This window comes from Lepidochelys olivacea, assembly GCF_965140295.1.
Source record: "Lepidochelys olivacea isolate rLepOli2 genome assembly, chromosome: 21".
Lineage (NCBI taxonomy): Eukaryota > Metazoa > Chordata > Testudines > Cheloniidae > Lepidochelys > Lepidochelys olivacea.
In genome coordinates, this window is record NC_140431.1 from 15,955,326 (window position 1) to 15,977,982 (window position 22,657).

Consider the following 22,657-nt stretch of genomic DNA (forward strand, 5'->3'; position numbering starts at 1 on the left):
GGATAATTTTTCCCCACCCCTCCTTTTTCATAAGGACCTTGCCCTGAGCTGCAGCAAGACCCTTTCTTTCCCTAGCTGAGCATCACCCCGAGTCATTCGCGCTCGATGCTCGTCAATGGAGAGAGTGCTAAATGCTTCTTGAACTGGGTCACCAGCCAGCAGAGTTGCACGGTCATGGCCTGCCAGGCTGACAGATATTGTCTCACTGTTTCTTTGTACTCCCCTCATCGGTCTGTAAGACTTAGACTGTAAGCTGTTTGGGGCAGGGGCTGTCTTTTTGTTCTGTGTTTGGACAATGCCTACACAATGGGGTCCTGTGTACTCCAACAATACAAATAATAAATAAGCCCCTTTGAGGCACATGTTTGCTTTCCTTGTGTAGCCTCATTACTATGGGCTGGACTCGCAAGGAATTTTGCATCACGGACAGTTCGCCCCCCCCCCGTGAGATTTAACAATTGGCATTATTACTGAGAATTTCTGTTGTATATATAGCACCAAATGTGCTATGCTCTTTAAAGCCTGGGGTGTGAAATCTGCATTCTCCACTGTCATGGAATTGTGGCCCTCAGCTGGTAGAATTGGACAGGAAATTCAAACTCCATGCAAGAGAGCATCAGGGGCATGGGGAAATCATCAGCCTCATTTTGTCCTGTCCTACTTAAGTAGTTGATGCTTCGGTTTATCATGAGCGGGGGGGGCTTTGATAGGAGAGGAGGACAATGTAGGTCTCCCATAATCTGCCTTTCCAAGTGGAGGTGGCTGTTGTGTATCCCAGATCTCGAGGCTCTGGCATTGAAAGCCAAAGTCTCCTGGAAAATGGCATGGCGAGGGGTGGAAAAGGGAGAGTACCAAGGAAAAGTCCCAGAGGAGGAGCATTTATGGAACTCTTTATTGGGGCTGGGAAATCCGCTGGTCCTGCTCACTGGGGAAGAGCCTACACTTGCCACCAGAAGTATTGAGACCTAACGGTTCAATGTGTACTGTACACCATTTATTTTAGCCCGGCAGTTAATGAGATCTTTAAAACGCATGCACTTGGACTAAGCCGGAGTCTGTGTAAGCCAGAGGGTTCCTAGTGGCAGGGTGAGACACAACACGAAGGACCACACCCTCAGCAGGTGTGGATCAGCATAGCTGCCCCAGGGGTACTGGCAGAAAGAAAAGTGGCACTGGAACCATTTGTATAGTGGGGGTGCGGAGAGCCATTGAACCAACTGCAAACCCTGGATACAATGAGAACAGGAGGACTTGTGGCACCTTAGAGACTAACAAAGGTATTTGAGCGTAAGTTTTCATGGGCTACAGCCCACTTCATTGGATGCATAGAATGGAACATATACTAAGAAGATTATATATATAAACACACATACAGAAAACATGAAAAGGTGGAGTAAGAGGCTAATTAATTAAGATGAGCTATTACCAGCAGGAGAAAAAAAACTTTTGTAGTGATAATCAAGATGGCCCATTTAGACAGTTGACAAGAAGGCGTGAGGATACTTAACATGGGGAAATAGATTCAATATGGGTAATGACCCAGCCACTCCCAGCCTCTATTCAAAGCCAAGTTAATAGTATCTAGTTTGCATATTAGTTCAAGCTCAGCAGTTTCTCACTGGAGTCTGTTTTTGAAGCTTTTCTGTTGCAAAATTGCCACCTTTAAGTCTGTTACTGAGTGTACACGATGGAATCCACTTCAAGCCAGGGGGTGGGGCAGCACGCTTAGTTCCGGCGCCTGTGAGCTGCACTGAAGTCAACAGCAGCTATGCTGATTTACACCAACTGAGATCTGGGCCACAGCATTATAGTTTGCAGCTGTACACACTAAAGGTGACATTGAACAGAGAGATGCTGGCAAGAGCAGGCTCGGGGCTGGTTAGACTGCTGTATGGATCTCTATCGTTCCTTAGAAATAGCTTTTCTTTTACAAAGAAAGTAAGTCTTTTGGGTCTGCCCCTGCAAACCTTGTGTCCTGCTGAGAGGGTCTTCAGTAGGGCTGCCCATGTGACTAAGGGCTAGCTGCAGTGAGTGAGTTGCAGGAATGCCATTAGTCAATGGAAGTTAATCAGATTCCTCACAGGCAACCTGACCTTAAGCAGGGCTAAAAGGACTGATGGAGGGATAGGGGAGGAGATAAGCTATGTCAATGGAGCAGTTTTTCCATTTTTTTTGCAAATTCAGAAGGTTGTTTTTTTTCCAAACCTTATCTATTTAAAAAAAATGCAAAGTGACACCACAGGAATAAACCACAGCCACCCAGTAAACAAGGAACAACCCAGGAACCCACACCACAGCAAGGGAATGGGTGTGTATTAATCTCGTTCATGTAGCGGAGAGCAGCACAACAAGAACCAATGGCTGGAAGTTGAAGCCAGACAAATTCAAATTAGAAATAGGGAGAGCGATTAACCATTGGAACAAACTAGCAATGGATAGCGATGCATTCTCCAGCTCTTGAAGTCTTCATCTCAAGACTGGCTACCTCTCTAGAAGACATGTCTTAGCCAAACACAAGTTACTGTGCTCAATGAAGGGCTAATGGGATGAAATTTTATGGCCCATGTTATGGCTTTAAAAAAAAATATCAATGTATGTTTATTCTAACAGCTCTGGAGTACGCAAAGTCCTCTATCCAGCCACAACAGAGATCGGCCTGGGGCGGCAACAGAGTAAGCTTCCCACACTCACTGCCATAGCAGTAGGAGCTGTAGGGACTCATCCCAGGATGAGAGAGTTCATTTTCCATGGCCCATTTATTCACTGGCCTCTCTGCACAAGGTGGGCACTGAGTCGCTGTTGATGAAGACACCTGCTCACTCAGAATCAGCCTGATTTGGGGTGGAATTTTCAAAAAGCACCTCATTTTAGGACCACAAGCCCCGTTGACTTTCTACAAGCTCCTGGGTCACATAGGACCTTTTGAAAAATCCCATGCTAATCCAACTCCTTTCAAGTGACTTTGCTTTGAGATTCCACCCCCGCCCCACTCTCTAGGGAACTTTGGGATATCTGCTCTGATTCTGGGACCTTGTGCAATTTATATATCATGTGATGAACCCAGCACAATGTTGGGTGCCATAACATGAAATGCTATTTAGTCCCTGAATACACACAGAAGAATTAAAAAGCAGAAAATGTCCCAGAGTCGATGTTTCCTAAATATCTTGGCCAGGAATGTCCAAGGTGATTACCAACAATTAGCCAAATTTTCAACAGCAGCAGCCAGGTGTGAAGCATGGATTTAGGAGCCTATCTACCTAAACAAGGTGCCTGGTTTTCTAAAGCACGGAGTGCTCTGCAGTTCCCATTGAGATCCATGGGAGTGGTGGGTGCTCAGCACTTTGGAAAATCAGGGTGTTTATTGGATCATATCCTCAAGGGCGATTCTGTTTCAGAATGTAAATATCTGCCCAATTTCTCCAGACATTTTTGAATGGCACCCACTCCTGCCCATCAGCCGTAGGCTGAATCCCCAGCAGAGCTGTGGCAAAGGTGTGGGGCAGAATCGTCACGGACACCTGCAAAGATTTCTGCCTACAGTTGAGGTGTTTGTGGTGAACAGCGACCATAACATCACGAACTGGCAAAGTTGTCTGAGTCCCTGCCTCTTCATCCGGCACCTACTGTCAGCCTGGTTTGTTTCTTATTCCACCAGATCCTGAGACCACAAAGCCTTAATCGATAAAAGTGAGAGGAGCTAGGAACAGATTTACACATGACCACATCTTCCAGTTACCCCTGTGATTAGCGCCTTCAGCTGCCACAGACAAGCTTGCCTCTGCCCTCTTCAACACCAGCTCCTGGCTCCCACAATCACAGCGGTCACAGCTTCATACACTACCATCCTGGCATAGTATGGGGTACTGCCTACACACATTCCGCCACAGAGCTGCTACATCCCCCATGCAGTGGGTTTGGCATGCAAAGGAAATAGTTCAAGGGGGCTTAGGAAGCCAGCTGGAACTGTATAAACATTTGGCCCCTACCCCAAACTCCATAATGCAGCCCTGCTTCTCCTCGGAAGCCAGCCCCACATTTGAAGTCAAGTGCTGCTGTTACCTAGAACATTTGGATATTTGACCCCTCTCATATTTGAGTCATCTATACATATCTGCCTTGAGACTCTTACAACCTTGCAAAGCCAGTCTAGATCCTCAAGGGTTGAGCAGAGACCTTTGCATGTCTCATTCAGCATCAGTATCACTCATCCTTCCTGCTAACACCTCTCACTATCCTTCCATCACAGCTGGACATCTTCTCCCCAGGAGGATGTGTCCCAGCTTTGCCGCTCTGACAGCAGGAGTGAAATCCAGATCACAAGGCCACTGGAAATCACAAGCACAACTGAGACCGGAATAACTTGGCGCAATGGATGGTGAGAGCGGCTCAGCTGTAGGTGACCCAATCAGAAAGCCCTTCCTGACACATGGACCACGCTGCACGGGGAGGGGGAGAGGGTGGGGACGCAGTTTGGCTCTGAGGTTTTTTTGGTTTTTGTTTTTTTCCCCTCTGCTGGAGAATTTCTACAGTTCCCCAAAGGAAGAACAATGAAGCAAACTCTAAAGAGAAAGGATGGTCCTGAGGTTAAGGCTCTGCCTTAAGAGACAGGGCTCTTCAGTTCTTTTCCCATCTCTGCCACAGACTTGCTGTGTAACCACGGATGAGTTGCTTTGCTTGTACCTCACTAACCCGGTCTGTAAAATGTGAGCAACGTTGCTGACCTGCTTTTCAGTCGGGTTCATAAAAGCGCTTTGAGCTCAGGTGCACAGTTATAGTAATGAGCCGGGGGAGAGATGATTGTCACCTTTCAAATGTGATAGGGATTCCTCATCCTCCATCATCTCCTCTTAGGTGCTAACAAATCGACAGAGCAGCGATTGCTAGAGCAAACCAGTGATTTACAAAGCGCATTTACATTTACAAAGAATGTATCCTGTGATTTACAAAGCGTGGGCTCTCCATCACTCTAAACTCCTTAGCATGCCTGAGCTGCTACACTGTCCCTGTGTAAAGACAGCACATGTCTAGCTGGCTGCATTGAGCCTTGCAGGGCCATTACAGGAAACCATGCGTTGGGCTGCTCATGGTCAGTGTTCCTAAGCCTGGACTAGAGGGGGAGGAAGCCACCCAAAGGGCACAAAGCTGTGAGCCCAGATACAGAGCAGGTCATAAGACATTTGGCAAATAATCCAAACAGCAGGGAAATACTCAGAGGAAAGCTGGGAAAATAGATCACTGTCTGGGAAGTGAAACACTATTTAGAGTCAGGGAACGAGTAGTTAATAATGCTTTGCACCTTCCATCTGATGCTGCCAAAGCACATCATGAAGATACATTAACTATGCCCCAAAGCAAGCCATGAGAAGGGGATGATTGCCACTTTCCACATGGGGAAACAGAGGCACGGGTGGTTAAAGTCACTTGCTCAGGATCACACAGCAAAAGTCAGGGATTGAACCCAGAGGTCCTGACTCCTAGTCCTGTGCTAGCCCTTCCAGAGGCTGTAAGATTTCCTGCCATTTCCTCTGGACAGAGAAATCCCAGCAGGCAACTCCAGAGAAACGGGCCAGCTTGTCTCTTTTCGACAAAACCCAGCAGAACCAAATAGCCTAGATTACAAAGACCCCAAATAAAAACCCACTGTGGGTTCTCAGTTGGCTCAGGGAGGGGGAACGTGAATCCCTTGCTACTCGGAGCGCGGCAGCGCGGAGCAAACCCTTCCTTTGTTTTACCTCGGTTGGAGTGCCCAAGGTTCGACGACTGAGAGGATTTTTGCTTCTGCCGTTTCACCGTCATCATCACCTGCTCCTGGACTCTCTGTTTTCCCGTGCCCCTAGTTTTCAGCTTGTGATCCGAGGGCAAGGCCAATGTAGAACTGGCCTGGTCTTGGAAACACTCATAAGCCAGGGCTGTTTTCAGCGGAGAGTGAAGCATGGCTGCAGAGAGAGCGAGTGGAGTACAACTTCACCTGACTGCACTTCAGAAAACACAATGGTAACAATTCTTGAGCTGGGGTTAAACCTCAAGAATCCCTCCTTGCCATACGGCCCTCTGCTGCTGGCTTCTCCGCGCTCCTTCCCCTGGCTCTCCAGCTGGGGTGTGAGCTGGCACGCCCTCTGTCAGACTGGATATACAGCCCCCTGCCTGCACACACCCACTCCGAGAGCACAGCACGCTCAGCTCAGGTGCTGCAGGGCAGGCAAGTTATTGCTGACCTGGATGCGATTGCGCTTTTTACACTCATTACATAAATGCACCAGGCAATAGAGAAGCGAGAGCAGGCAGGTGGAGTGGGAGGGGAACAGACTCGGGAAACTTCATCCATGGAGTGACGGCTTCCAGTTCCCCTTCATAGATTCATTGCCAGCTGTGTGTCTAGATAGAAAACTCACCCTGCGTGACCGCCCTCCTCCCCGGCAATTGATCACTGGGCCCTTCCCCATGCAGCCTGCTCCCGCCCTTCTTTGCTTTGAGGTTTTTTCTTCTCCCTAGTATGAACTGGATCAGCATCCAGCACCAACAGCCTAGGGGATAGGTGGCTTCTCTACGCTGCAGGGTAAATCCAGGTCTGCTACAGCGGCCACGCTGCAGTGTAAACCCGGGTTTCAATTGCTGGACCCAGGTCTCTCAGCCGTGCCAACGCGTCCGTATTGCGCTATGCTGAACTTCTGACTTTGTTGCAAGCCCTGTCATTTTGCAGCTCAAGCTGCAGATCCAAGTCTCAGCAGGACTCAGGCTCTGACCCACCCCCACAGCAGGGTCCATGGGCACAAGTCCAGAGGAGTTCCTGGCCCAAGTCAGACTGATTTCTGCACGGACAGGAGCGGGGTTTGGGCTCAATCCAGAGTTTGAGCTGCCTGGGTTGACAGCGCAGCACAGACGTACCCTATGGGGCAAGAGACGATTTCAGACGTGGTGTCTGTTCAGAGGACGTGTGTGGGGGCGACGCACTACACAGAGCTCAGGGGAGCTGGGTTCAGATCCTGGACCTTCCACAGACACCCTGTGTGACCCTTGGCAAGTCAATCTCTCTCTGACTCCGTTCCCCTTCTGTCAAAGGATAACCCTCCCTTTGTCCACTTAGCCTGAAAGTTTTGGGGGGCAGGGAATGCCTCCCACCATGTGTATGGATAGTGCATAGCACAATAAGGCTCTGTGCTCGGTTAGGGCCTCTAGACCCTGTTCTAGTCCTGCCACTGAAGCACAATGGGGAGCCCTCCCCAAGGGAGACCCCTCCAGAGTCAGAACTGGTCCTACTTCTGCTCTTCATTCCATGCACTCAACAGGAAAATGCACGGGACCCTGGCCCGGATCCTCAACCGTCTGTAGGTGCCTAATTCCCATTGATTTCAATGGGAGTTAGCCCTTTGAGGACCTGGGCATCACTTCCACTCCAACATGAAGATGGCCTACAGCTTCTCACTAAGAAAATCAAATGCAGGTACCGGATACATGTATGATACATGTGTAACCCTTCTGCCCATCAGAGTCAGCAGCAAGAAGGGCCAGGTTCGGTATCTAGGGGTTCCGTTCCAATAACGCAATGCAAAAGCAGCTCGAGCCCCCACCCAGTGACCTGAGACAAATATATACCACCCCCCTGGGCGCCTCTAAGAAGCAATACTTCCCCTCTTGCAAGCACAGAGTCTGAGTGTAGCAAAAGCCTTTTAATAATAGAGAGAAACAATGTGGCATTATGTTGGGGAAACACCACCAACAGGATTCATAACACAACCCATGAGCAAAAACCCACCCCAAGCAAATTGGGCCATGTCCTTTCCCTTTGGTTCTTGAGTCCAGCAACCCAAAAGTCACCCAAAGTCCCAAAAGTCCAACGACCCAAAAGTCTCTGTCCTTGGTCAGGGCAGCCCCAGAGTTCAAAAGTTTATCTACAGTTTTACCTCCCAGCCTGGGTGGAAATGGGGGGGGGTTAAGGGGCACCTTACGTGGTCCAAAGCCAACTGCCTTGCCTCTGCATGGGGCTCCACTCCGCTCTGCTCCACCAGCCATCCTGTGAGCCACTCCAGCTGTCCCACAAACTGTTCTGCTCCACCAGCCATCCCATGAGCTGCTCTGCAATATAGCGTCAGCCCCCCTCCCCAACACAGCACTTAGTGATTTCAGCTTTTAGTAATTTTAGCTCTTTAGTGATTTCAGCTTGTAATAGGGGAGCCTCAGTGCTGGTGCATCATTGACCCAAAGTGAATTCAGCTCAGCAGCCTATAACTAGACTCCTAATAGAATCAAAACTAGCTCTGATATTCCACAATGGAGAGAGAAGATACATTTAGAGCCCTCACCAGGGAGCCCATACCACCAAATATTAACACCTATCCCCAACCTCTCTCAATTCACTGCATTTTGGAACTATGACCCTTGCCTAGCGAGTGCTGCTTAGTTGATGGTGAGTCCCTCCATCATAACAAAAGGCCAAGTACAGTTCCACTGTCCTTGATTCACACAATCAGGATACTAACAGTTTATTCTTCCTGCCCCAATAACAGAGAAACTGGGGCTCCTACAGCAGCCAAAGTGATCATCTAGGCAGGGGGGTGTGCCTATGCAAATGAGACCAGCCCCTGAAGTTCTTTTCCACAACCTGCCACAATTTGCCACCAGGCGTCAGGGTAGAGCTCATCCTGACTCTGCTTGCACATGCATAAGAAGCAGAGCAGGTCAGAAAATTTAGGAGTGGGGGAAATTTACGGGGGCGGGGGGTGGGGGTGGGGTTGACATTAAAAAATAGAAAATTTCAACCCAAAACTACCAAAACCCATTTCCCCCTCAAATTTTTTAGCTTTGAGTTTGTCAGTTTTCCAACCAAAAATATAAACATTCTTGGGGAACCAGATACTCCCTGCAACCATTTTTGTTCGGTCAAAAGCCCAATTTTCCAGCCCTAACAAACAGGTGCATCTGTAGGACAGGGAGTGTGAAACAGACAAATTCAGATGCAGAAGCAGGCCGAGGCACTAATTAGGATCGGTGTAGGCACAGGTACCGCTGAGTACAGGTGCAGGGCTCAGACACGCTTCAGGAGGAACAAGCTCCTCTGCATTTCTGTACAGAGATCCTTATAATGCAGAGACTTTACATGCTTCATCCTGAGGCTTCTCCTTACTGGACCTCACTGACACAGAGGGTCAGTGATCTGGCTTTGCATGGCCGGAGGGCTAACTTGAAGTGCTGGCTGGGGTCACACATAAGGTTGATGGGCTTTGTACAGAGATGTGAGGAAAACACAGAGGGGACTTGGTCACCATTTCGTTCTGCCCTTTTTCACACCTCCCTGAAACATTTTGTGAAAACAGTCATTTGACTAGGGTGACCATACGTCCCGTTTTGGCTGGGACAGTCCCCTCTTTCAGCTCTGTCCGGGCCATCCGTCCATTTTTGCCAAAACTGGGCATTTGTTCCAGCTGCAAGGCAGAGCGGGGGAGGGGGGTAGTCAGCTGAAGGCAGCGCTGCTTACAGAGCTGACCCCCCCAGGCAGCGCGGAGCTCAGGTGGTCAGCCCCAGCCACGGGCGGGTGGTCAGCCCCAGCCGTGGGCAGCACAGGGAGGCCAGCTCTGGCAAGCCCAGCGGGGGCGGAGAGGGCATGGCTTGGGAGAGCCCCAGCCACCCTGTTTTTACTTTAAGAAATATGGTTGCCCTTAATTTGACTGCAAAAGTGCCACAAATTTCACACTTTCGTGACGCCAGGATCACTGTCAAAACAGCGAGAAAACACGGCAACGTTCACACAAAGAGCACTTCAGGTGTAGCTACGAGTATTTCACCCACTTTTCTTCTCACTTTAGTCCCTACTCACTCGCTTGTCCACTGCACGACAAAGTTAATTATCCCTCATCTGGGATAACCTACACCGGTGGAGCATCCGCCAACCAAACCAAAGAGTGCGGTTTTTAAGAATCTTACTGCAAAGAACCAAGGCCATCAAAATCACCGTAAACAAAGGAGCGTCCTTGCAGCTCAGTGACAATGGCAGGTCTGGCCGGCATTAGAGGCACCATCTGCACCGTGACACAGGGGAGACAATGCTGAAGGTGTGGAGACTCAACCCCAGACCTGCTGCGGTGTCTTATCAACAAGCAGGGTGCAAATCCATGCATCTGCAACTGTCATTAAGCAAAATGCCCATCTGCTGTCCTGGGGTGGAGCACACGATTCTCTAAGGCATCACAGGAGCTTAAGATGTGAGCGATGGAAGTGTGGCGGGCAAAAGCAGCTGCTGGCCAGCTTCCAACGAGGTGCCTAGCACTGATGGATGCTTTCACATACCGGAGCAGAACATGATAATGCCATGAGTCACCGCTCCACACCTCGCAGACTAAGGGTGACACACCTTGTGCATCTGGCCTGTTCAAAGCATTTTTGTTCCGAGTTTCTGGGACTCTTGCCAACCCGCTGATTACAATCAAAGGGCTCGCTCGCCTGATACTGCTCCCAGAATGCTGCAGACCTCTCTGTTGGAACTTGTCAAGCGCTCCTGAATTGACAATGCCTACGGAGCTCGCTCTCAGGTATCTTCCCGGGAAAGAACAGCTGACTGGAAATCTAGCCCTCCACCAGATTTCCAGCATCAGCTCCTGACCACATGTAATGTTTCACAAAAGGCCCTTTCCTCCCCAGCAATAGGACCCACGCGATGCTGCCGTGGCATGTGGACCTGCCGAAGAAGCTGGCTGGATGGCCTCGCAGCCAAGTGCGGCCCAGCAGGGTGGGATTTTGACTCCTAATTACATGCCACAGCACTGAAGCACATAACATTAGAATGGCCCCTTCTATGGCACTGAGAAGGAGAAGGCTTCGGGGGGGGGGGGCACTGGGAGTGTCTGGGGCAGCCTCCCCAACATTGCTCCTGCTTCCAATGAGCCCCCTTGAATCTCCCACCACCACTGTTCCCTCTAATTTTTGACAGGCCGTGTGTGCAAAAAAATGTTTCTGTGCAAATTGTTGTGCTTCTGTGCAAATTTGTGTGTGCGCGGTGTTTCGCCGTGTGCGTGGGGTTTAGGATCTGTGTGCGTGCGCACACGTGCACAGCTTAGAGGGAAGAGTGTCCACCACCCCAGCCCCTTCCCTTTCGCCCTCCTGTCAGCAAGACCCTGAGGGAGCCAGCTGCCGCATCCTCCTTTCCCTGGCAACTCCAATCCCTAGCGGGGCCATTGAGAGCAGAGCAGAGCCAGGTCCTCTGCCCTCCAAGCTGGTGCTATCGTGTCTGGGAGGAGTCACCGCAGGATAAACCCTGCTCAGGCCCTGCAGCCTGGTCGGGTGAGTGAGACGGGTGCTGCATGGCATGCCTAGAGCAGGGCCCAGTGTGCTAGATTCGGTACAGACACCAAGTCCTTGCCCCAAGGAGCTCACACTCCAGACAAGGCAGAGAGGAATGTTCTGATCCCCATTTTGCAGCTGGGGAGGTGAGGCCCGGAAAGATTAAGTGACTTGGCCAAGGTCACACAGAAAGTCTGTGGCAGAGCAGGGAATTGAACCGAGGTGACCTGAGTCCCGGGCTAGTCACAAGGCCAGCTCCTCCATCTGCCATTGGTATTTACAAGCTATAACAGCCCAGAGATCTTCCTGTGGCTCTGAGGTTTTGCAAAGCTTGGGTTAGTTTTTACAAAACTCAAATTTGGAGCCAAATTTGCACCTTAGAAATATCAATTTTATGCCAGCAGTCTCTCTGTAAGCCTGAGAAAAAAGTGAATGTTAATATTTTCCATAGTTTATGGCGCTCTGCTGGCTGCAATTAGCCAACTGGCTACAAGCGCGACAGGTGTTTATTGCCACTGGGACAGAGACTTCAAGCCTCTCAGAGGCCAGCTCCTGCCTAAACCCAGCTCAGTGCTGGCAAGAGGCACCATTTCTTTGTGAGTGACGGGATCTCAGCCGGGCTGTGGCCCATCCCGTGATGACGTGAGAAACTCCAGCCCTCTGTGAATTCCATCCCTGCCTGGGGAAACCCCTCTCATGGGCCACTTCCCCCACTGTCCCACCGCCTGGGGCAGAGCAGCCAATCGGGGCTCCTGCAGGGCGCAGGCAAGACTCCCACCTCCTTCCCACCCCATCCCCAGGGACTGACGCCGTTCTCACAGGAGAGGGAGAGCAGAAAGCATTCAGCAGTTTAAGGCAGTTCCTCCGTCCTATGACCCCAACACCACCCAGCCTGGGAAAGGGCCCCATTGCAGCCTGAGGGACCTGAGAGAGGGGACGAAGAACACCCAGAGGAACAGAGATGAAGCCAGGAGTGGGGGAGATGACAGAACTGATGAGAGGACAGGATTGATTTGGAGGTTGGGGGACAGAATTAATTGCTGGGCAGGGAGCAGGCAGATGAGCAACCATCTCAGAGAGGTGATTAAGAAAAAGCAGAAAGCCTACAGGGAGTGGAAGAAGGGAGGGATCAGCAAGAAAAGCTACCTTACTGAGGTCAGAACATGTAGGGATAAAGTGAGACAGGCTAAAAGTCAAGTAGAGTTGGACCTTGCAAAGGGAATTAAAACCAACAGTAAAAGGTTCTATAGCCATATAAATAAGAAGAAAAGAAAGAAGTGGGACCGCTAAACACTGAGGGTGGAGTGGAGGTCAAGGATAATCTAGGCATGGCCCAATATCTAAACAAATACTTTGCCTCAGTCTTTAATAAGGCTAATGAGGAGCTTAGGGAGTAGCATGACAAATGGGAATGAGGATATGGAGGTAGATATTACCATATCTGAGGTAGAAGTGAAACTCAAACAGCTTAATGGGACTAAATCGGGGGGCCCAGATAATCTTCATCCAAGAATATTAAAGGAACTGGCACATGAAATTGCAAGCCCATTAGCAAGAATTTTTAATGAATCTGTAAAATCAGGGTTTGTACCGTATGATTGGAGAATTGCTCACATAGTTCCTATTTTTAAGAAAGGGAAAAAAAGTGATCCGGGTAACTATAGGCCTGTTAGTTTGACATCTGTAGTATGCAAAGTCTTGGAAAAAATTTTGAAGGAGAAAGTAGTTAAGGACATTGAAGTCAATGGTAAATGGGACAAAATACAACATGGTTTTACAAAAGGTAGATCGTGCCAAACCAACCTGATCTCCTTCTTTGAGAAAGTAACAGATTTTTTAGACAAAGGAAACGCAGTGGATCTAATTTACCTAGATTTCAGTAAGGCGTTTGATACCGTGCCACATTGGGAATTATTAGTTAAATTGCGTAAGATGGAATCAATAGGAAAATTGAAAGGTGGATAAGGAATTGGTTAAAGGGGAGACTACAATGGGTCCTACTGAAAGGTGAACTGTCAGGCTGGAGGGAGGTCACCAGTGGAGTTCCTCAAGGATCGGTTTTGGGACCAATCTTATTTAATCTTTTTATTACTGACCTCGGCACAAGAAGTGGGAGTGTGCTAATAAAGTTTGCGGATGATACAAAGCTGGGAGGTATTGCCAATTTAGAGAAGGACTGGGATACCCTATAGGAGGATCTGGATGACCTTGTAAACTGGAGTAACAGTAATAGGATGAACTTTAATGGTGAGAAGTGTAAGGTCATGCATTTAGGGATTAATAACAAGAATTTTAGTTATAAGCTGGGGACGCATCAATTAGAAATAACGGAGGAGGAGAAGGACCTTGGAGTATTGGTTGATCATAGGATGACTATGAGCTGCCAATGTGATATGGCTGTGAAAAAAGCTAATGTGGTCTTGGGATGCATCAGGAGAGGTATTTCCAGTAGGGATAAGGAGGTTTTAGTACCGTTATATAAGGCACTGGTGAGATTTCACCTGGAATACTGTGTGCAGTTCTGGTCTCCCATGTTTAAGAAGGATGAATTCAAACTGGAACAGGTACAGAGAAGGGCTACTAGGATGATCCGAGGAATGGAAAACCTGTCCTATGAAAGGAGACTCAAGGAACTTGGCTTGTTTAGCCTAACTAAAAGAAGGCTGAGGGGAGATATGATTGCTCTCTATAAATATATCAGAGGAATAATACCAGAGAGGGAGAGGAATTATTTAAGCTCAGTACCAATGTGGACACAAGAACAAATGGATATAAACTGGCTACCAGGAAGTTTAGACTTGAAATTAGACGAAGGTTTCTAACCATCAGAGGACTGAAGTTTTGGAATAGCCTTCCAAGGGAAGCAGTGGGGGCAAAAGATCTATCTGGCTTTAAGATTAAACTCGATAAGTTTATGAAGGAGATGGTATGATGGGATAACATGGTTTTGGTAATTAAATATTCATGGTAAATAGGCCCAATGGCCTGTGATGGGATATTAGATGAGGTGGGATCTGAGTTACCCAGGAAAGAATTTCTGTAGTATCTGGCTGGTGAATCTTGCCCATATGCTCAGGGTTTAGCTGATCGCCATATTTGGGGTCGGGAAGGAATTTTCCTCCAGGGCAGATTGGAAGAGACCCTGGAGGTTTTTCCCCTTCCCCTGTAGCATGGGTCACGGGTCACTTGCTGGAGGATTCTCTGCTCCTTGAAGTCTTTAAACCACAATTTGAGGACTTCAATAGCTCAGACATAGGTGAGAGGTTTTTCGTAGGAGTGGGTGGGTGAGATTCTGTGGCCTGCGTTGTGCAGGAGGTCAGACTAGATGATCATAATGGTCCCTTCTGACCTAAATATCTATGAATCTATGAGTCCCGCACGGCACTTTGCTGGGCCGGCTGAGCCATGAGCGAGCCTGAGGAGACGGGCTGCTGGAGCAGGGCTGGTTTTTACCACAGCACAAGACGGTGACAAAGTTCAGTGCAGCAGCAGAATTGCTAGCGGTAGGCAAAGGGCGTTCTGCCTTTCCACTGCCCTGGGACCTCATCCCCCGGACTGAGGACTCTGCGCCCCCCTGTTCCCGGCTCTGACCTACAGATGCTGACTGTCATGCATGGCCATGCATGACTGTCAACCTGTCATGCATGGCCCTGCTCCCCTTGCTCCTTATGCTCAGCAATGGCTGCCTGCAGGGGCATGAACTGAGTTACCAAGGAGTTCTTAACTCCCCAAGCCCTATCTGAATTACCTCCTCCCCACTCAGACCAGACAGAGCTGGGTTTTCAGGTTGCCTGGACCAAAAAAACATGTATCCGTAACCATGCCCTGGTGTCTCATGTGGAGTGTCAGTGTGCCACTGTAACCCATTGGTGAGCATGTGCATCTCCCCTCCCCACTGTGCCCGATTCATGGATGATTTGACTCTTACTGACCCAACTTGGGAGCTGTGGCTCAAGTCGTAGCAGCTCATGCTTTTAGCTCTGGAGGTTCCCACTTCGGCCCCTGATGTGTCAGCTTCCTGAGTGTCTGAGGCCAACCACAGCTTGAATCCCAAATGTCACCCCCTCCCACCCTGACTTATGTAACAGCCCCCATCATGGCCAACAAGCTAGAGAATGAACCAAGGATTTCCAGAGCTAAGAGCACAAGCTGCTACAACTTGAGCTAAAACTCCCTCCCTGGGCCTGTAACATATACACCTGAAGGTAACCCCAGCTCTCCCCACAGCTGAGCAGGGCCACCTATCCTAAAAGAGGCAAAACTGCCTTTTCATCTGATAAAGCTTTTGACATGGCACAACAATCTGCTTCAATTATTTACTAGTTCATTGTACCAGTTCATTGTGTTAACAGCAGTAAGTCTCTTGCTGCGAGGCACTTAGACTGCACCAGGTGCCAGGCAGCACGATGTTCTGTTATCCTTAGATCTACCTACTGTGCTGGATGCTCTAAGGATGCTAGGAAGGCAAACCTGTCCCCAAGAGTTAGCCCCCAAGAAGGTTCCATAGTGAGGAATCAGGCCTGGGATGTGGAGAGCTTAGAGACAGAGAACAGGACGACACATTGCCTTCCTGGTCCTTAGCTAACACAAGGGTGCCAGACATCCTGAAGAGTTCCTACTGATTGTAATCCAGGTACGAACAAATTGACATCAGAAAGAGAGATCAGATAGAAACAAGGATCACAGTGGGGACCTGGGAAGAGAACTGAAGCCAAGGTTGAATTAGGTGATCTTGGAGAATCTTCCAGTGAAGAAGATAGAAGGCTGCTACTAAAGACCAAGTCACAAGGGTGCTGAAGTCAGGGAGCACCGGAGGCAGGCGTGATGAATCATAGAATCATAGAATATCAGGGTTGGAAGGGAGGTCATCTAGTCCAACCCCTTGCTCAAAGCAGGACTGATCTCCAATTAAATCATCCCAGCCAGGGCTTTGTCAAGCCTGACTTTAAAAACTTCTAAGGAAGGAGATTCCACCTCCTCCCTAGGTAACGCATTCCAGTGTTTCACCACCCTCCTAGTGAAAAAGTTTTTCCTAATATCCAACCTAAATCTCCCCCACTGCAACTTCAGACCATTACTCCTTGTTCTGTCATCTGCTACCACTGAGAACAATCTAGAGCCATCCTCTTTGGAATCCCCTTTCAGGTAGTTGAAAGCAGCTATCAAATCCCCCCTCATTCTTCTCTTCTGTAGACTAAACAATCCCAGTTCCCTCAGCCTCTCCTCATAAGTCATGTGTTCCAGACCTCTAATCATTTTTGTTGCCCTTCGCTGGACCCTCTCCAATTTCTGCACATCCTTCTTGTAGTGTGGGGCCCAAAACTGGACACAGTACTCCAGATGAGGCCTCACCAGTGTCGAATAGAGGGGGACGATCACGTCCCTCGATCTGCTGGCAATGCCCCTACTTATACATCCCAAATGCCATTGGCCTTCTTGGCAACAAGGGCACACTGTTGGCTCATATCCAGCTTCTTGTCCACTGTAACCCCTAGGTCCTTTTCTGCAGAACTGCTGCCGAGCCATTCGGTCCCTAGTCTGTAGCGGTGCATTGGATTCTTCCGTCCTAAGTGCAGGACTCTGCACTTGTCCTTGTTGAACCTCATCAGGTTTCTGCAGAAAAGGACCTAGGGGTTACAGTGGACGAGAAGCTGGATATGAGTCAACAGTGTGCCCTTGTTGCCAAGAAGGCCAATGGCATTTTGGGATGTATATGTAGGGGCATTGCCAGCAGATTGAGGGATGTGATTGTTCCCCTCTATTCGACACTGGTGAGGCCTCATCTGGAGTACTGTGTCCAGTTTTGGGCCCCACACTACAAGAAGGATGTGGAAAAATTGCGAAGAGTCCAGCAGAGGGCAACAAAAATGATTAGGGAACTGGAACACATGACTTATGAGGAGAGGCTGAGGGAACTGGGATTGTTTAGTCTACGGAAGAGAAGAATGAGGGGGGATTTGATAGCTGCTTTCAACTACTGGAAAGGGGGTTCCAAAGAGGATGGATCTAGACTGTTCTCAGTGGTAGCAGATGACAGAACAAGGAGTAATGGTCTGAAGTTGCAGTGGGGGAGATTTAGGTTGGATGTTAGGAAAAACTTTTTCACTAGGAGGGTGGTGAAATACTGAAATGCGTTACCTAGGGAGGTGGTGGAATCTCCTTCCTTAGATATTTTTAAGGTCAGGCTTGACAAAGCCCTGGCTGGGATGATTTAATTGGAGATCAGTCCTGCTTTGAGCAGGGGGTTGGACTAGATGACCTCCTGAGGTCCCTTCCAACCCTGATATTCTATGATTCTATGGAGATCAGCACCCCACGGTGCCAGGGGCTGTACATACAGCTGGGGAGAGCCACTCCCTGCTCTGAAGATCTAACCCAAAGGGTGGGATGGGAGACAGGCACAGAGAGGCAGTGATTTTTCCCCAGGTCACCGAGGAGCAGAGCTGGAACTAAAAGCCACATCTTGTGAGGCCCAGTCCATTGCTGGGTTAATGAGGGTCCTGACAGCCAAGCTGGAGGGTGTTTCTGACTGGAGGGGGCTGTAGGCCTTCAGAGCGAGAGATGCTTGTGTCTTTTCCTCTGGGCTCTGAGCATCTAGAGCATGAGACGCTGCAGGTTTAGATGCTCTCCGGCAGGAATACCAAACAGAACTGGCTGGGCATTTTCCGTCAGAAATTGCAGATTGGACAAAACCAAGACTTTTCATGGGAATGTATTAGAATCAATGAAGCTTCTGTGAAACTAGAAACATTTTACTAGTAAAAGTATGTAAGAGAACACTGAGAAGAGAAAATCAGTAATAGTACTCACATATATCACTTTGTATCCATAGATCTCCAATTGGTTTATAAAGGTGGATAAGACAACTATCTCCTCTTTCCGGATAAGGAAAACTGAGGCACTGAAGGCAAATGACTTGCCCAAAATTACACAGTGAGTCTTCTTCGAAGCTTGGAACAGCACTCGCCAGGCCTGGATCCCAACTCCCCACTCCAGCGACTGAACCGTGTTCAAGAAATAACTCCCACTGTACATGTGAACACCAAGCAGGCATTCTCAGAACCATAGACATGAAAGGCTAGAAGAGACCTTGTGGGGTCATCTAGTCCAGCACATTGCACTGAGGCAGGACCAAGTAAACCTGGACCATCCCTGACACGTGTTTATCCAAGCTGGTCTCAAAACCCACCCCCCACCCCCAATGATGGGGGTTATTATTCCAAGGATTCCTCCTGCTTGTGTTAACCTATCGATCAACAGACCATGAGGTCACATACTAATATTTTTGACACACAACACAACTCTACCTCTTTCGTCCAGCCTCATCAATCCATCAGGGATTCCACTGACATTCCAGCCATCATGCCGGGTTTCATTCTGTGCTGCGCTACATCATAATCTCCATCATTTACTATCACCTCTAGATCATCTCACCTTTTCTCCAGGCTCCTGGCCGCTGTGCACAGCCTCTTGAATATTCTCCTTCCTCTTCTTTATTTCAGAGAAAATCCATCTTCTCCCTTGGGCTGTTGGAAACACCTGCCAGAGAGAGAGAGAGGGGAGTCCCCAGGATAATGACACAGGTGTACACTCAGTCAACAACAGCACATCTCTTTGCTACTGGAAGAGGGGATGGGGGCAGGTCCCCTCCTGCTGCAGGTGCAGTTTCCCTCTCTTCCCGAGGAAAGCGACTGTCTGGGAGGAGCCACACACTTTAGGGGCTGAGAGTGGATGTGCCATATCCCCTCCCTCCGAGAACAGTAACTCTGTTATAATATTTATCAGGCTGCAATGCTAGAGACAGACAATGAAGAGCATGGAGGTGAAGTTCCTTGGTTAGAATAAACTGAATGGAAAACAAAGAAATGACAGTCGCTCACAGGGGACTAAGCTACAGCAACCTACAGCTGCTTTACTTCTGAAGGAGAGCCTCCGCACAGGTGTTTAATGCACTTTAACGTCACGCCTTTAGTTAATTCAGCTTAATTTGTCTGAGTATGCCCTAACAGCAGTGTCAGTGTAAGACACAGGAGGTAACTGTCCTGCTCTACTCAGCACTGGGGAGGCCTCAGCTGGAGTACCGAGTCCACTTTTGGGTGCCACACTTTTGGAAAGATGTGGACAAACTGGAGAGAGTCCAGGGGGAGATCAGCAACATTGAAAAAAGGTTCCAAAAACCTGACCTGTGAGAAAAGGTTAAAAACATGGGCATGTTTAATAAGAAAAGGCAGCTGTGGGAGGACCTGATAAGCATTCCGGGGTCTTATACGGAGGACAGGGATTAATTGTTCTCTGTGTCCGCTGAAGGTAGGACAAGAAATAATGGGCTTATTCTGTAACAAGGGAAATTTAGGTTAGATATTAGGGAAAACTTTGTAACTCTAAGGGCTGTTGAGGTCCGCAATAGGCTTTCCAAGACAGGTTGCAGAATCCCCATCACTGGGGGCTTTTAAGACCTGTTTGGACAAATACGTGTCAGGGACGGTCTAGGTTTAATTGGTCCTGCCTCAGCACAGGTGGCTGGACTATATGACCCCTCAAGGTCTCTTCCAGCCCGGCATTTTTATGATTCTGTGAATGCCTGCTTGGCACCCTGCTTGGCATTCACATGTGTGGTGGGTGCTATTCATTTAACATGGTTCAGTGGATAGGATAGAGGGTTGGGACGGGTGGGTTCTTTTCCAAGCTTTGAAGTGGACTAGCTGTGTAATCTTAGGCAAATCACTTGACTTTAGTTCCTCAGTTTTCCCCATCTGGAAAGAAGAGATCTTATCTACCTCTGTAAAGTCATTTGAGTTCTATGGATAAGTGACGTGTTGAGTATTACTAATTTTCTCTTTTCGGTATTCTGTTATATACTTTTACTAGCAAAATTTTTCTATCTGTTTTGACAGACAACTGAGTTTTTCACTATATGAAGTTTTTCAAGGAAAGGGTCTACTTTCCACAGAACATTTCATCTTTCGGGGGGGGGGAGGGGAGGAACACCCAAAACTGGCCCTAGTGCCTCATGGGAGTTGAAGTTTGGAGTCCTTGCATTCCCATTCTCCTGTACAGAGGGACTTCCCCAGCCAGACTACATCTGCTATGATGCACCATCGCTTCTCAGTAGAGGGGAGCTCTATCGTGGGATATGTAGTTCACGCAGGGACCCCAGCCTATGGAGAAGAATGGGAGCACAAGGAACTTTAACTACAGCTCTCATGAAGCACCCCGGCAGTGTTTCCAAAATGAAAATTTCAGTCAAAAGTTCTCAAGTTTTAATTTTTTGCCCCCCAAAATGGAAATTTTCCAGGGGGAGGGGATGTTTTCTGACCAGATCTAACTTTTAGCTTGCAATCCTTCATGCCAGCCCCTGTCTTTGTATGTACCAGAGACACAATATCAACACCCACTTATCCCATTTACCTGTTCTCCTTCCCGGGTTGTAAGTGACTAGTAACTACAGTTTGCTTGTAAGTGCCAAGCCCGGGGAGCCCAAAGAGGCAGGAGGCAGAAGCTCAGGTGCGTGTCACAGAACGCTGCCAATTCCATTGGACCTCCTGCGTCACCGTGGCTTGACGTTAAGAAGATCCCAGTGCACGTGTGGCATGATAGGGAACATTTCACAGAAGTCCCACTGAAAATATTTGTCCCTGCACGTCAGAAGGCAGGTAGACCGCAAAAGCCAAATACAGCCTGGGCATAAGCAGGCACAATGCTATTGGAGTCACTTATGCCAGGACCGAATTGGATGGTGTGGCTTTAGGAAATCCCGGCCTACTTTCAGCCATGCAGAGAGGGAGGGGGAATCTCGGGGGAGATGTTACATAATGGTTTAGCAACGTATACCCCCAGTCATAAATATAAAGCGAAGGGTAAACACCTTTAAATCCCTCCTGGCCAGAGGAAAAGCCCTTTCACCTGTAAAGGGTTAAGAAGCTAGGATAACCTCGCTGGCATCTGACCAAAATGAGCAATGAAGAGACAAGATACTTGCAAAGCTGGAGGGGGGAGAAACAAAGCCTCTCTCTCTGTCTGTGTGATGCTTTTGCCAGGGACAGAACAGGAATGGAGTCTTAGAACTTAGTAAGTACTCTAGCTAGAGAGGTGTTAGATTATGTTTTCTTTAAATGGCTGATAAAATAAGCTGTGCTGAATGGAATGTAGATTCCTGTTTTTGTGTCTTTTTGTAACTTAAGGTTTTGCCTAGAGGGATTCTCTATGTTTTGAATCTGATTACCCTGTAAGGTATTCACCATCCTGATTTTACAGAGGTGATTCTTTTTACTTTTTCTTTAATTAAAATTCTTCTTTTAAGAAACGGAATGCTTTTTCATTGTTCTTAAGATCCAAGGGTTTGGGACTATGGTCACCTATGCAAATTGGTGAGGATTTTTATCAAACCTTCCCCAGGAAGGGGGGTGCAAGGTTTTGGTGAGGATTTTGGGGGGAAAGACGTTTCCAAACAACTCTTTCCCAATAATCGATTAAACGTTTGGTGGTGGCAGTGAAAGTCCAAGGGCAAAGGGTAAAATAGTTTGTACCTTGGGGAAGTTTTAACCTAAGCTGGTAAAAGTAAGTTTAGGAGATTTTCATGCAGGTCCCCACATCTGTACCCTAGAGTTCAGAGTGGGGAAGGAACCTTGACACCCCCATATGACACAACTTGGCAAAGTGATGCAACGAGGGTGTGAGTTATGGAGCACTAACCTAATAAGGGGTGGTGCACAGCTTGACTCACAAGAGTGTAGGTGCTTACGTGATGACACCTGATGCATGCCAGGGTTCCAGATCACGTGGGTCAGTTGGATACTGGGGACAGCTCGTACAGGTACACGCCTAGTCACCCCACACCTGGGTGCAACCTGGAACCATGTAGTCTCGGGAGTGGAAAGGGCCTCACAACGACTCACCTCTTCCACAAAGGGGAGTCACTCCTCTTAGAACTCTCCCTGTGGCAATTTTCACTTGGTGCCTGGGGACTGTTGTATTTAGATGGACCAAAGGTGTTAACATTAAACAGTGTTAAACAAAGTGCAGGGTTTTGTATACAGAGACCACACTCTGCTTAGTACCATGGCAAACAGACCGTCAAAAATCCTCTTACCTTTTATTAAAGATACAGAAAAGAAACAGTTAGAGCATTTGAAATGTAAAGTATTAAGTAAGGCTCTCATCTGAACAGCTTGAGAGTTTTTAAGAGGGAAAATCCCTGGGGTGACAGTCTCTTAGACGGCAATAACTGTCCATTTTGGAGAAAGAAAGAGGTTGGTTGAGATGGGATGGAGCTGCTGCTGCTAGAGTCAGATCCCGTTTCATCTTAGGTGGTGGCTGGAATTCAGCTGGAGCTGGAAGGAGTGGCGATGCCACCTAGGTCCGTCTCTCTGGCCCGGTCTGGTCA

The 22,657-nt window shown here is 48.4% G+C and overlaps 1 protein-coding gene across 1 annotated transcript in view; it reads right to left on the bottom strand.

Moving 5' to 3' along the window:
- Positions 1-6,201, bottom strand: part of PKP1 (plakophilin 1) — a 50,160-nt gene extending 43,959 nt beyond the window's left edge. Inside the window, exon 1 of the mRNA XM_084610914.1 lies at positions 5,736-6,201. Coding sequence (XP_084467040.1) covers positions 5,736-5,937 — 202 coding nt within the window. The 5' untranslated portion in view covers positions 5,938-6,201. The remainder of the gene's footprint in view (positions 1-5,735) is intronic.
- Positions 6,202-22,657: the final 16,456 nt, after the last annotated feature.